Here is a 15,816-nt window from a genome sequence, read left to right as displayed (position 1 = left end):
TGGGAACATCGTCATTAGTCAATCATCTGCTCAATAATACTAATCTACCGACCTATATGATGGGTCTAAGTACCTTGTCAAGAATTTGGAAACCTTTAAGGCTCATATGACTTTGCACGGGTTTTCGAGAGAAATCGCATGCTGGGCTTTCCCGTTAACCCTTAAGGGGACAGCAAGAGACCGGTTTGGAAATTTAGAACCACACTATATTTCCAGCTTCGAGTAGCTTGGTAGATAGTTTTTGACACAGTTTATGGCCAATAGGTGGGAGATAGCCAGCCATGTACCTCCTTACTGTGAAACAGCAAGAGGACAAAAGCTTGAATGCATACTGTACTCGGTTCAACAAAGAACGCCTGACAGCAAACGACCAAGAATAAAATATAACACTTGTGGCACTCTAAGGAGGCATTTGGCCCAAAAGTCCCTTTATAGCGGAGTTGGCGAGGAAGTCATTGGTGACATTGTGGAAATTCCTGGATAGGGTGGATGATTTTTCAATGCGAAAGACACACTGAGGGCATTGATCGATACATGAAGATCTAAGATAATAGATGCAGACAAAAAGCTCAAGGAGGCAAGCAAGGGTGGCAAAGGAAGGGAAAATGAAGACAATGTAAAAAACAACCACTACAAGAGGAAGGACAAAGGCTCTAGTGGTTAAGGTTCCAGGGTTGCTCATTCGAGTATGAATGTGCAAGGGAATGAAGGGGTGTGGCCATGACTGAATGACAGCCAGAACTCGGATGACCGAGGCACCAACCGCTAATGTGCTTACCATTGAACAGGAGGGAGGGGCATAGAATTGAGTGTTGTCTCATTCTCAAACATAAGATTGAGGTTATGCAGGAGAATAGGGAGTTGGAGTGACTCGTTTTTAAATACGAGTTGCCACTAAGGTAGCCCATCGGAAAATGGCGGGAGAAGGGATGCTCCCCAACCATTGCCCAAGTAGGGGCAAAAACACAAGAAGGGACACTCTCCCTGCTAGACCGAATCAGCCTCTCGGTGAGATCAGAACTATAGCAATGAGGTTCATCAGGGGCAAAGTGTCAACCTTCGCGAGTAAAGTTCACGCCAAGAAGGCGAGGCATGAAGAAGTGTTTGCTGTCAACAAACCGTTGAAGCAAACTAAAACTGGGAAAACTACTCCATAACCTTTAGCGACGAAGACTGCGAGGGCATGTTTTATTTGCATGACGACGCATTGGTAGTGACTCTACTCATTGCAAACTACACTACTTTAGGATCTTGATTGATAACAAGAGCTCTATAGACATCCTATTCTGAGATGCGTTTCCAAAAATGGTCATTAAGCAAGACAAATTACGCCTAACCCAATGATGTTGAAGGGATTCTTAGGAGAGACTGTAGCCAGTAGGCTCCATCGCACTTCTTGTCATAGAGGGAGTGGGGTGTCATGCAACTACATCAATGATGGACTTTTTGGTGGTTTAAGCTCGTTCCTCTACAATGCCATCATTAGCTGCCCAATGCTGAACAAGTGCAGTTGCCTCGACTGACCACCTGAAGTTGAAGTTGCCCATAGATGCAGGCGTCGGGGAAGTCTACTACAAACAAGTGTTGGCACATGAATGCTAGGTGCAAGGACTGAAGAATGAGGGTATGGATGTTCGGACCACTGAAGAATGAGAGGTTGAAGAAGCAATTCCTCCACCACCGAAACTCATCGAACGAGGAATAGAGAAACGGGACGAGGGGAATCTGAAGTAAGGAAAGGCCACTAAGCCTAGAGTTAGTAACTCTATGTCTAGACTAAATGCGACAGCCAATATAGGAACCTGAATGATGCCAGAACTCAAGGAGTAGCTAAAATTGTTCCTCATCAAGCATTGAGAAGTCTTTGCATAGAGTCATGAGGACATGCCTGGCATAAATTTGGAGGTGATAGAAAATCACCTCTACATTGACCCGATAGCCAAGAAAGGGCGGCTGAAGCATATGAGCTTTAGTGTAGAGAAATACGCAGCAATTGCAGAAGAGGCGAAATGCTTCTTTAGAGGCAGGATTTATCCGAGAGGCCCATTAGTCGAAATGGCTCTCAAATGTCGTGTTGGTGAAAAAGTCAAATGACAAATGGAAAATGTGTGTGGATTTGTATGCCCAAATGATAGCTTTCCTTTACCATGGATTAACCCGATAGTAGACTCAATAGCAGGCCACTGGATGCTAAGTTTTATGGATGCCTATTTCGGCTACAATAAGATACGGATGAGCGAAGGCAACCAAGAAAACATTTCCTTGATAATGGACAGGGGGCTCTATTTTTATCAAGTAATGTTGTTTGGCCTAAAAAAATTTGGGGGTGGCGTATCAGAGGCTGGTGAACCATATGTTCAAAAAAGAGATCAGGAAGAATAGTGAGCTCTACATAGACGACTTGCTAGTTAAGAGCAAAGAGACAAACTACCACATAGCAGACTTACGAGAAGCTTTCGTTGTATTGCATTAGTACAAGATGAAAACTTAACTCGGCCATATGTGCATTCGACGTGGAATTTGAAAAATTATTAGGATTCATGGTGTCGGAGCAAAAAATAAAAACCAACTCAGAAAAGATCAAGGTGATAATGGAGATGAAGCCCCCAAAATGTCTAAACAAAGTACAAAAGTTGACTGGCAGGATAATGGCATTGAATAGAATCATGTCAAGGTCAACAGACATACAAAGGGGGAGACCCTTTATTTATACTTGTCAGTCACACCAGAGGCAATGAGCTTTGCACTGGTCAGGGAAGATGGAAGCAAGAAGAAGCCGATGTATTACATGAGTCGTGCCCCTAAGGGAAGCAGAAATGCATTATTCGCAAATGAAGTTGTTGGCATTTGCTCTGGTGGTAGCAGCATGCTGACTAAAGCCCTACTTCTAAAGCCCTACTTCTACATGAGTCCTCCACAGATCCAACACGTCAGGTTGATTGGTGAATTGGTCAATCGAGCTTAGTGAGTTCGAGCTTGATTACCTTCCAAGAAGCACCATGAAGGGACAAGTCTCAACAGACTTTGTCGCTAAATTGGTTTAAGAGTCACGTGTGGCATCGAAGGGAAATCTTGAGTAGGTGTATGTCGACGGCTCCTCCTGTTGCAGCGGTGAGGGAGTAGGCCTCTACCTTGTATCCAAAAGGCGTGAGGTAGAATACGAAGTAGAATACGAGGCACTGTTGGCAGGACTCATTATGGCAAAAGGGCTGGAAGTAAAGGAAGTTTAAATATATGTAGATTTCTAGCTAGTGGTGAACCAAGTGATAGGGGAGTACCTGGCGAAGGGGGAAAGACTTCAAATGTATTTGCACCATGTATGGGAGTGGCATGAAGACAACTAGCGGGTGGAAAAACTTGCACTAGCTGCCTCAAGTATGGAAGGCTCACTCCTCCCATGGGACATAACGACCTAGGTATCGGTGATAGGAACAATTGTGCTAGAGTGGGCACAAGATGTGGCGAGGTATCTGACTATAAGGGAACTCCCTAACGAACAAATGAAGGCAAGGAAGGTGAAAGACAGGGCAACTAGGTTTACTCTCATAGAAGGGGTGCTATACAAGAGGGGTTTCTTTGCCCCACTCATGTGGTATGTTTTTCCATAAGAAGCATAGTATGTGATGGTATAAATACACAAATAAGTATGCAGAAGCCATTTCAGTGGTAAAATCTTTGCACAAAAATCCTTGACATCAAGGTATTACTGACCCCACACACTGAAGAATGCAGAGGAGTTTATCAAGAAGTGTGTGAAGTACCAATTGCACTCTACCATACCTCACAACCACCTAGAGGAGTGAACCACAATAGTGACACCATGACCTTTCACGCAATAGGGAATTGACATTGCAAGTCCCATGCTACAAAGTAAAGGAAGAGCAATTTTACCATCGTCGCAATAGACTACTTTATGAAGTGGGTAGAGGCGTTGGCCACGATTACGACCGACAACATCATAAAGTTCCTCTTGTAGTCCATTATGTATCGATTCAGCATACCATGAGCCTTGATTTTGGACAATGGACTACAGTTCAACTGCGACCAGTATAGAGATGGTGCATAGAATTAGGGGTCAAAGTCAAATATTCTTCCCTCGTCCCCTCAGGCTAATGGGCAAGTAGATGTGAAAAATAAGACCATGTTTCGCTTAGTGAAGAAGAAGTTGGTGGACCAAAAAGGAACGTGGACCGAAGAGCTCCCAAGAGTGTTATGTGCATATAGAACCACCATAAGGACCCCAACTAGAGAAACCCCATGCGCACTAACTTACAATTGTGAGGCAATGATATTGGTGGAGATCAGCATCTCGAGTTATCGAGTCTAGCACTATCACGAAAAGGTTAAGTTATAGAGGCTTGGAGGGAATCCTCGATCTACGGGAGAAAAGGAGAGAAGAGGCAAACGTTAGAGCAGCAACCTATAGGAGAAGAATTGTGCCGTACTTCAACAAGAGAGTTAAGCATTTTTCATTCAAAGTTGGGGATCTCATGCTAAGAGAACTCAAGACAAAAACCAGGAGGCAAGAAGAGGGAAAGCTTGGGCTTAACTAGGAAGGACCATACGTGTTAATAGCAAACAACTAGCCAGGCTCCTACCGCCTAGAAGACATAAATAGGAAAAGACTACCACCAACTCCTATGGAATGCAGAGCACTTGAAGAAATATTTTTTTCCAATTGGTTTCATGTAATTTGGACGTGGAATAAAAGAATCTTCTTATGAGTCCGCAACAATTTTTGCAAGTGCTTATGTTATGCAATTTTCAGAATTAGTGTTAATGTCTACGGGATAAGTAACTGAGTGTTAAGAATGCTTGTGTGAGTTAAAACTAACACTAATTCGTGGCCATTAAAGGCTAACAACGTGCATGCGATTGGGGTTAGCCTTCACCCAAACAATGGTCAAAAAAATCTCTTGCTCCTTTAACAAGTTGAAAGTTAATAAAGCGCATGTGATTGAGGTTAACACTTGCACCATTCCCTTCTCCCATGCAGTAGTCAAGAAGATCTCCCACTCCCTTACTAAGTTGAATGTTAACAACGCACATGCAATTGAGGTTAACACTAGCCCAATTTGTGGCAGTTGAAGGCTAACAACTCACATGCAATCAGGGTTAGCCTTCGCCCATGCAGCGGTCAAGAGAATCTCCTGCTCCCTCAAAGAAAATGTGATTAGGCTTAATAATAGCACATGCCGACAACGTGCATGCGATTGAGGTCAACTTTCGCCCATCCAATGGTCGAGTGTTAACAACACTCCCTTAACACCAAGTATTAATAACGCATATGCAATCGAGATTAACACTCACACCAATTCTTGGTGGTCAAAAGCTGACAACATTCATGTAATTGACGTTTGCCTTCACCCAAGCAGCGGCCGATAAAATCTCTAGCTCCCTTAACAAGCTGAGATCGGGGTTAACATTGTATCATTCCCTAGTGATCAAATGCTAATAACGTGCATGCAATTGGGGTCAAGCTTCATCCATGCAGTGGTCAAGAAAATCTCTCGCTCCCTTAGCACACCAAGTGTTAACAACGCGCATACAACCGGGGTTAAAACTTGCACCAATCCGTGGTGGTGAAAGGTTGACGATGCATATGTGATAGGGTTAGCCTTCACCCATACAGCAGTTGAGAAAATCTCCCGCTCCTTTAAAAAAGCAAAGTGTTAAGAGCGCACATGTGATTGGGGTTAACATTCGTAATCATTCGTGGCGGTCAAAGGTTGACAACACACATGTGATTGAGGTTAGCCTTCGCTTGGAAAATACCACATTGGTTAGCAGGCAATTACGATGAGGAATAAAGGACAAAGACAAAGTCGGCGATGAAAGGAACAAAAAGGCCCACAACATATAATCAAAGGCCAAAAGAATATGTACTCAACATGGTAAGTCTCTTACATACAAAACCCAAAACAGAATATTACAAGCTACAAATCGTCAATGCAAAACAAAGCACAAGATGTCAAACGCCAAAAGAATATGTATGCAACGTGGTAGGTCTCTTACAGAGCAAACCCAAAACATGATATTACAACCTATAGACCCTTAATACAAAACAAAGCATTGGATGTCAAAAACTAAAGGAATATGTACATGACATGACAAGTGTCTTACAAGTTACAAATCTATCAATATAAACTCAAAACAAAGTATTACAAGTCCATTAGCACCAAAATAAAACACAAAATAATGAGAGGAACAAGCCCAAGCTTAAGGAGTTGAGCCACTATTTGGGGGATGGGGAGGCAGCTAGTACAAGAAAGTGTCTGACATCACGTCAGCCCCAAGGAAATCCAAATTCGAGTCGAGCTCATTAACGCATTGATGAGAATTTGCAAGTTTCCCCTAAAAAGTCTCAGTTATGCATTGGAGCTTAAAGTATTGCCTATTGGCCTTACCAAACTCCTCTCTAATTGAGTTATACTTGGTCTCAACTTAAGACAATTCCTCTTGGGCGACATCAAGTTCCAAACAAAGTCGGCGATGAGACCTTTCAATCTGTGTAGCCCTCTCTTTATATAGGCAAAGCAACCCTCACTCACTTCTGACGCAAACCTCAGTGCCTCCTCTAATTCAATCTCCAACCTGTCATTGCAACAACACTTTGCCTCCTACACTTCTTCTAATGGATCTCAAAATGCTCAAATTTTCGAGCAATCTGGGTGACTAATGGATATGAAGAATCACTCAAAGGTGGGTCAAATGAAGAAGGTTGAGTGGGGGAGGGACTGAACATCTTTAAGCAAGGATAGGGCTCCTGAGAAGCTGCAAAGGGTAAATGATGGTTTGTCCCTTCGGCGGGAGCTGTCGGCAAAACAGTCGAAGAGGACATAGCAGGAGATGCCCTCAAGCTTGGTGAGGGAACCATAAGTTGGTTTCCCGAAAGCTTAACATAATCATGAGCTTCCTCACTTAAGAGTAACAATGGGCGAGGGTTCACCCATAGGAGAAGTGGTCACCTTTTCCCCATCGATGAGGGCAAGCTAAGAGCAACTTTAACATCCTCCACCATGGTCTCATGGGCGACAAGAACAGGCTCTTCCCCACCAACCACCAACACTTCAACATATTGATTCGCCATTGAAGACGACTCGAATCTCTCAAACAACATCTTGGGAAAGGAACCTGGGAAGACATCAGGGATCGTGTCGAAAAGTGTAGCATTCAATAGTAGAGTTTCTCAGCGACCCCCAAATGAAGGGACGGTTGATGGCTGAGGATGCCTTGTGCCTTTTTCTAGCTAGCGGGGTCGTGACAGGCACATGACCCACCACAGGCATCGACACCCTCAATAATATAGGGTCTATTTCCTTTAAGGTCTGGCGGAGCAAGGGCATACCTCTTATGCCCATACGAATGGGTCTTGGGCCTGTCTAACCAAGTGTTTGACAACCTACAACTCGTGACTGATCTGGTGACACCAAGAAACGGTCAATGTTCTCTCGGGTAAGGATCATGTTAGAATCAAAAGAGTTTGGACTTTTCCTAACCCATGAACAAACACGATCCAAACGTCACATCTCTCCTTGGTGGGAGTAACTTCAAAATCATGGTCGTTGGGAGCATGACGACTCGAGGCCCTCTCTAGAAACTCATGATGGTCAGCTTCATCAACGAGAAACTCCCATCTAACTCCATATCCTAGTTTTTGACTTAGGAATAATGAGACTCCAAATGTATAATCCTATATAGGCAATCTATGAATGGAAGCTACACTGGTTCCCGTCGTGACCTCTAATACTATGGACATAAAAGAATTTACGAGGGATGAGATCATGGTTCTCTTCTCCTATAACATCTAAACAATGTAGCAAAACAATATGATTCTCAAAGCATTGGGAGAAGTTTTGCTAGGGGTCATACCCCAAAAGTCCAAGATGTCGCAAATGAGGCGACAAAATGGGAGTCTTAGCCCCATCAGAAACTTGCCTATGTACAGGCCAACATGCTTAGCGATCCCCTTAGAGTTGACAATGCCACAATGTGAGTTAGGAAGGATCATGCTCATCGAATTGGAGATACTGTACCAATCCCTCACAGAGTCCAACTCCACCTGAGTAGTAGTAGCAGTCCAACAACTCTTTTTGAAAGCAACTAGTCATGATGACTCATCCGCAAGGGACTTGTTTGGGGACCTACATGGTTAAGAAGAGCAAAGCAGGAAGTGTTTATGGGGGCCACCTAAGAAAGAGAATGAGATGATTCGAAAGAAAGAGAGAATGACTAATGCAGGCAAAAAGAACGTAAAGGTAGACAAATGAGAGAACTTGAACATATGCAGAAGACACTGAGAGCAAGAAAGGAGAACTAAATAGGTTAATGAAAGAAGATAATGATGGTTATGAGAAGGTGGAACGATAAAGGACGCAGTTGTTGAAGCCAAAGGAGAGAGATGCCACGTGTCCAAAGCAGAGGGAACACACCAGACAAATACCATATTCTACTCTGCACAAGAAGACATGTGTCAAATGGGCTAATTGATTTCACGTTACACGATAAAGTGAATCATGGTGTCAAAGGTTAACCGTCAGACATGGGGAATGTACAAATTACATGCGCTATAAGGGAAGAACACGTGTCTAGAATAAATGTATCAGATATAAATAGATGAAATGTAGAGGAAATATAGAGTAAAAAAGAGAAGAAGAGAATTTAAAAAAGAGAAAATTATTACCGACCACATGCGGCAAGAATTTACGAGGTAACTTTTAGGTGTAATTATGTTTAGTAGGCAAAGAAGGGGCCACAGACAACTAAAAGCCATGGTTACACAAAATTCACGTGACAAAGAGCGGTTAAAGGATCGAACTATATCAAACACACAATATGAGTTTAGGGATAAAAGTCAACCACATGTATCCCTCTAATATCGAGGCTAGTCCATAGAGATAAATCCTAGAAGAGCATAACCATCATGGAAACCTAACCACTTATATCTTGAGGAGAGACAAATCTATAAAGATAATTTTGAGCAAGATATCCACGCCAGATCGACATTATCAACGATCGAATTGTGTTCTAGAAGGTAATAACCTAAACTAGACACTGAGAATCGTATCTATGGAGAAGTGTTGCCATATTAAGTCATATTTACCTTTATAAATAGCTCACAAGGTACATACCATTGGGAGATAGATTCATTGGTTATAGCAAGAACATAACTTTTCGTTAACTTGAGCATGAAGGCATCCCATTAAATTCCCCCAAATTCTCTTTTAGGTCGTTAGGCAGGCCGCAGACTGAAAATGACATCAACATGTAATATTTGGACTGCGTTTAGATATTGAACTAAATTGAGTTGAGATGATAAAGTATTATTATAATATTATTTTTTAATAATAATATTATTATTATTTTAAGATTTAAAAAAGTTAAATTTTTTATTATATTTTATATTAAAATTTAAAAAAATTATAATGATGAGTTGAAATGAATGGAGATAAGTTTAACTTCGAAACGAAGAAAACCGATTAAACCATAAAGCCAGTCTAAGTAATCAGTTTCACTTTCGACAATTTGAACTCTAGAATATAATATTCTTAACAACTTGGACATTCAAATGGTGATTTGACCGTGAATATTATATCACTTTTTAAAAAAAATAAAATAAAATAAAAGTTCGTAGTTAGATGACGGTGCAAATTACCAAGAAGTGTAGTTTGAGGTATCAATTGATAGTTTTAAATTTTTATTTGTTTGAGGCACTTTGGAATGCAAAAACGATTTTATGTTTTTTCCTTTAGGAAGTGGAGAAGAAAATTAAAAAAAAAAAACTTTTTAGAAAGAGTACAGGTAGATATTACACTATTATCTTAGGCACTATAAAGATAAAATGAGATAAAATAAGATGATTTTAAATAAAAATTAAAAATTAAATAAAATATTATTTTTTAATATTATTATTGTTTTAGTATTTAAAAAAATTGAATTGTTTATTATATTTTTTGTGAAAATTTAAAAAATTTGTAATGATAATATGAGATTAGATGAGATAAAATCATTTTTGTTATGATCTATGAATTATTTTATTTTAAAAAAGAGATGTACTATATATATAAAAAAATTATATAAAAATAAATTTATAAAGTGACGTAGTTTTATGTAAACTATTAGATCTATTTTACGATAAAAATAATTTTATAATCTAATATACTATATCAAATTATGTTGTCACTTTATGAATTTATTTTTATGTAATTCTTTTATATAAAGTAATTCTCTTTTTATGAAGAGAGAACTTGTTGAAATGATCGTGTGTAACACTTAATAGTAAAACGACTGCGTTTTGCCCATGCAAGAATTTGTGGGGTATTTCCATTGGCAACGAGGCAATTTGTCATTTTCTCTCACGACCGTGTTTTTGGGATCTCAACCAAACCCCTCCTCTCTCTTCAATTAGGTAAAATTTGTTCTTAATAATTTTATTTGATCCTTCGATCCCCCGATCAAAACCCTAACTCTGCACTTATTTTGTTGATGTTATTATAATTATTACTTTGGTTGCAGAATTTGCCGACATGGCCAAGAGTTCCTTTAAGATGGAACACCCTCTCGGTTCGCTTTTCTTTCTTTCTTTCATTTTTTAGAAAACTGAATGTTTCCTTAATTTTGAATTTACAACAGACAAAATTAAATCAATATTTATAGTTATTTTGTTTGATTTGTGGCGTTCTAGTTTATTGGTTGGCTGATTTCTTTGATTATGATATTTATCAACTTGATTCGCTTTAAATTATATTTTTTCCGGTTTTTCTCTGGGTTTTTTTGACAGTTGCCAATTTTGGTTTGAACTTTCGTCATTGTAATGCATACTTTGTTTCTTTGGGTGAATGAGGGTTAGGGATTCTTCATTTCTTTAGATTCCAAAGCAACCCAATGAAGGTTTTGCTCAAAAAAAAAAAAAAAAAAAAAAAATCGATGAATTTTTTTGACTTTATTGTGTACCAGTGACAGTAACTACGGGAGTAGAATCTTGCATCTTCACTCTGTAGGACCTAGGGGCATTTGGTTATGAATGAGAATTGTATTTTTTTCCTTAAATTGTGTCATGTAGCTTATTTCGGGCAACCATTGTGTTGGTTGTTCTGTGATGTTATGCTTAGCGATTATCTAAAAAAATTTTTTTGATTGGCACTGGGTGTCCGAAAACAAAGTCCCAACTAATCCCGGGGGTGCACAAGCCCTTGGCAAGGGGTTTCCTGCAAGTGCACTCGGGTAATTCAAGGGGAAGTTCTCCTAGTCCAATGGCCCTAGAAACTGTTTGCACCCAAGAGGATAACCTAAAAAATTTATGATGCTTGGTGATTAATGTTAAGAACATTGCCCAATGTACATATAAAAGAATAGATCATCCTTTGCACTATGTTAATGTTTGTGTTCTTCTAATATGCCAGAAAGGAGGCAGGCAGAAGCTGCTCGGATCCGTGAAAAGTACCCAGACAGAATACCAGTATGATTGTTCATTTTGTGTGTTGGTGTGTATGAGAGTTTTGGTTTATTACAATTTAATGGTTGGTCTTGTTTAGGTGATTGTTGAAAGGGCTGAAAAGAGTGATGTGCCTGACATCGATAAGAAAAAGTCAGTTGTTCTTTGCTTTTGTTCTACATCTTTTCTATAATAATCTTCATATGTTATCCAATCACAAAATACTTTCATCTGGATTGATATTTTTACCTTTTTGAGTGCTTTTTGGAGTTTAAGTAATACTAGAGAATTTCTTAATACTAGTGAATGATTTTTCCATGTGCTGTTTCTGTGTGCTAATTGTGTAACTATCACCTATTTCTAATGTACTCATTGCCGTATTTCTCAGGTCTATTCCTACTTATCAAAAAATAAATAAATATGGACATGTTGAATATATTTCTAGAGTCTCCACCTATTATATATTTCTAGAGTTTCCTAGTGAGAACAAAAGATACAATTTTGTAGTTTGATTCTCAGTTCTTTAAGCCTTGAGTGTGGATTTGGAGGGTTATGTCTATATATATGTATAGATCACTTCTATACCTTGCAATTCCTTATAGTCTATCATATTCTAAATATTCCCCTTTTTAATGAATCTAGATATCTTGTTCCTGCTGATTTGACTGTTGGCCAGTTTGTGTATGTGGTTCGGAAAAGAATCAAGCTAAGTCCTGAGAAGGCTATTTTCATTTTTGTCAAGAACATTCTACCACCCACTGGTAAGATAAAAGTCCTCTCTGATATCAATTTACGGCACATTATTAAGCTTTGTTGATTTGTAGTATTGGTCTGTAATTGCAGCGGCTATGATGTCTGCAATTTATGAGGAAAATAAGGAAGAAGATGGTTTCCTCTATATGACCTACAGTGGCGAGAATACCTTTGGGATGTGCTGAAACGTGATTAATATGCATCAATGTGAATAGGACTAAAAAAATAACAAAGGATGGAGTTATATTAAATGTAAATTCTCTGCAGTATGTTAGTTTAATGTTCATGGATCAATGATCATTTATATCAGTTTGATGACTGTTCAGTTGGATGTTATTTTCAAAATGACCTGGATCGATGACTTGTTCATATTAATTGGACCACTGTTTAGCCTGATCTCCCCTTTTTAAGTTCTCCACGATTTGGATTGGTGATTACTTATATATTACTCTTAACCTCTTTTGTGATTGGTCTGAACGAGTAATTTACGCAAATGAAATGTTTGTACAGCTTTATGGATGTGTGCGCGCTGCTCTGTGCTGTCTAGAATTCTATTCTGCATCCGTTTTAGCATCAACATGAAGAGTTACAATAATTTTGTAGAAATCTCTTACCTATCATGCATGCAGTGTCAAGTTATTATGCAGACAAGAATAGGGGTTGTGGGAACTGTCATTAAATCAAAGTATGGTTGGCCACAAGGAGTAGGGTTGTTGGAACTGTTCAGTTTGATCACCCCAGCTTTTTTTTATTTTTAGGAAGATGACAGTATCTCAATTTTATTAAAAGTCCTCACTTATGACAGAGGAAAACCGTGCTAACAAGCCGGACACTTGGGATTTACAAGAAAAACAATGAAAAACCATCCCAGGCATCATAAAACCAAACTATAAACAAACGTATACAAAAATACTAAACCTATTTTAAACCAAAGCCAAAACCATCCCAGCGCGGTGCCTTGCGGCTTGCTTCCCATCGTTTGAATATTATGTTACCAAAGGAAACTCATGTTCAGATCAATAAAATCATTTAACCAGATAAAAACAACTGGTAATTTTTTAATCATTTAACCAGATAAAAATCATTTAATCATTTGTATGAGATCTATCAGTAATATTTTTGTCTAGAAATAGTTTCATTATTAAAGTAATATAAAAACAACTGCTGATTTCAAGATTTCAGGATGTTAGGCATGGAACCATCACAGTGCAACAGGAAAAATAAAAAACAAATCCAACCAAGCTCGAAAAACATAATGCCAATTTATACAATCTGTCCATTGCTTGATAGATAATGCACGGAACCAAGCAAGCTTGAAGAACAGCATGCCTATTTATACAATTTGTCCATAGCTTGATGCAGGGACCACAACACAACATATAACAAATTGGGGATAAGTAACAAGCAAGTATTATAAATATTTTTCCACGGGGCTCATAATGGTTATTTTTTTATTTTTTTTATTTTTTCAGGAGTAAGAAAGGAGCCCAAGCTTGAGTGGCTGCAAAACATTTAACCCTAGTCACCTTTGTGAGACTTTCACAATAAAGATGGTCATCGAAGTTACCTTGCCATATTGATCGAGCCCCATTCATAGCACTTGTGATTTTACACTTTCAATACAAAATTCAACCATCATCATAGCCTTACATTACACATGCAACCCAAACGACAACCCTACTTCAACACCAGAAGCTATAAAGAACAAAAGTATAATTGAACAACAAAGTAAATAACCAATGAATAACAAGAACCAAGTAAGCCAACGACATAAAACATTAATCAAGATATCACAAATGACATGTGGAAGCCAAATATCATAGCAACTGTGGAAGAAAAATATCACATCAATAGCTTTTGTAAATTCAATTATGACATTTCCCAAATCGCATGGTTCTCACAAAACTTATCAAACAACAGTTACTCAAAATCATGCAAAGTCAGTAATCACAGAAAATCCAATTCAGAGAACATAGTACAAATATTTCATTGGAGTATGAAAACCACACAAAGCATAAATCAAAGAAGTTGTAGAATCAAATGGCAACTGAATTGATTTTCCCTAAATTTCTTTCCAAATGTCTAACAAAATCTCAGTTGGTGAAACACTAGAGAAGCTCAAGCAAAGGCATGCGAGATAGTGAGCACAAAGTGATTCGAGAGATCATTTCTCTCAGATGAAACCCATGAGAGAGATTGAAAGTGTGTGTGGCTGTTAGTTTGTGTGTGACAAGAGCAGAAACTTACCTATCGAAGACAATCGAAGGGGTTGTTGTCATTGGACACAAACAGTGTAAGAGAGGGTCGATACCAACTAGGGCGTGAGAGAGAGTTGAATGAGGGAAGCAGAGTGATAAAACAATAAACAACGCCTTTGGGGATGTACAATGGCTCCCCATATTTGGGGAATCACTGTAGCATCTGCAAATGAAATCCGTAACTTAGGGACCAGATGGGAGGAGGGAAGATAAGTTTCTTTCCAAAATTTCTTCTATATTTTGGAGAATATAAGTGTTTAGGAATGCGGATAAGCGTGCTCTTACTCATATGTAGGTTTATAACTAACTAATATTATATTTATCGGTATTTTTATGAATTTAAAACATTTCTCTGTGTTGACCCTTGAAATGACCTAAAGTCCATAAGATTGGCATATAGAGAATCTAGAGAAAGAGAAGAGGATAATCCAGAAAATCACTTCTAAAATCATAAGTATCCACCAATGTAACAGCCTGTTAGAAATTCACTAGTGGAATTTTTATTGATTTTAGGAACCTCGTGAAAACCCCTAGATTTTTACGAATCGACTAATCGCGCAGGTTTTAGTTTGTTAACATAGTCAGTATTATCACTCAATATGATGCTAGAAATATAAATTTAATTATTTGAGATAGTTAGAAGTGTCAAAATGCGTTATGGTCTACGCCATTAGACTCAGTTGATTATTCAAAATTTTATGGTGTAATAGCCTATTTTCATAATTTCAGACGAAACGCCTGTTTGAAATTGTGAAATTATTTTTAGGGGCATTTCAGGGTTGAATTTCGGTAAAGGATTTTTACTATAGGTTAATATGAATATTTAGGATTTTTCAATACTAAGTTTATTATGTATTTTTTCGGAGTGAATAGTAATCTCGATAAGCGCACCCAGTGCAGTGTTTTCAAAATCACAGTGTGGAATGTCCAAATTAGGTTAGAGAAGTTTTATTTGGACACTTGGCAAGATCTTAGCCACACGTAGTGAATAATATTAGACACTTGGCACAAAGGGGAACAATTTGTTAGATTTGTGAAGGAAATCAATGTATGAGATCATGCCACCTAAGTAAAACTTTGTTTCATCTGATCAACCAAATTGTGCCAGACCAAAGAGGGTTTCAATCCTAGTGGAACCCTAAATGGTTGGAATCCAATTGAAACCTCAAAAGTTTGGTTGAAACCGAAACCCTAAACAGTTTCCCAAACCCTAAGTTGGCCTCCAAATTCTTTTTAATCCGATTTCTAGCATTATGTTTAATCACTTGATTAAATCACTTCCACATGCTATTAATTAATCAAAACCTTGTTATGACATCATTATCCAATTTTTTAAACCTTGAAAATTTGATTGGACAGAGAAAAATTAGA

The 15,816-nt window shown here is 38.5% G+C and overlaps 1 protein-coding gene across 1 annotated transcript; it reads left to right on the top strand.

The window, feature by feature from the left end:
• Positions 1 to 10,526: 10,526 nt before the first annotated feature.
• On the top strand, positions 10,527 to 12,819 carry LOC121252833 (autophagy-related protein 8C-like). Its single transcript, XM_041152657.1, has 5 exons — positions 10,527 to 10,563; positions 11,403 to 11,458; positions 11,535 to 11,587; positions 12,077 to 12,195; positions 12,278 to 12,819. Exons 1-5 carry the CDS (start codon positions 10,527 to 10,529, stop codon positions 12,370 to 12,372), a joined length of 360 nt encoding a protein of 119 aa, XP_041008591.1. The 3' UTR covers positions 12,373 to 12,819.
• The last annotated feature ends 2,997 nt before the right edge of the window (positions 12,820 to 15,816 follow it).

The sequence above is a fragment of the Juglans microcarpa x Juglans regia genome, chromosome 2S (assembly GCF_004785595.1).
Source record: "Juglans microcarpa x Juglans regia isolate MS1-56 chromosome 2S, Jm3101_v1.0, whole genome shotgun sequence".
Classification (NCBI taxonomy): Eukaryota; Viridiplantae; Streptophyta; class Magnoliopsida; order Fagales; family Juglandaceae; genus Juglans; species Juglans microcarpa x Juglans regia.
Note: the sequence above shows the minus strand (reverse complement) of the source record. Positions and strands in the feature narration are given on the sequence as shown.

Coding starts and splice junctions, on each gene's coding strand:
- LOC121252833 (XM_041152657.1), top strand. CDS start 10,527: ATGGCCAAGAGTTCCTTTAAGATGGAACACCCTCTCG. Junction 11,459..11,534: donor AGTACCCAGACAGAATACCA/GTATGATTGTTC, acceptor GGTCTTGTTTAG/GTGATTGTTGAAAGGGCTGA. Junction 12,196..12,277: donor GAACATTCTACCACCCACTG/GTAAGATAAAAG, acceptor CTGTAATTGCAG/CGGCTATGATGTCTGCAATT.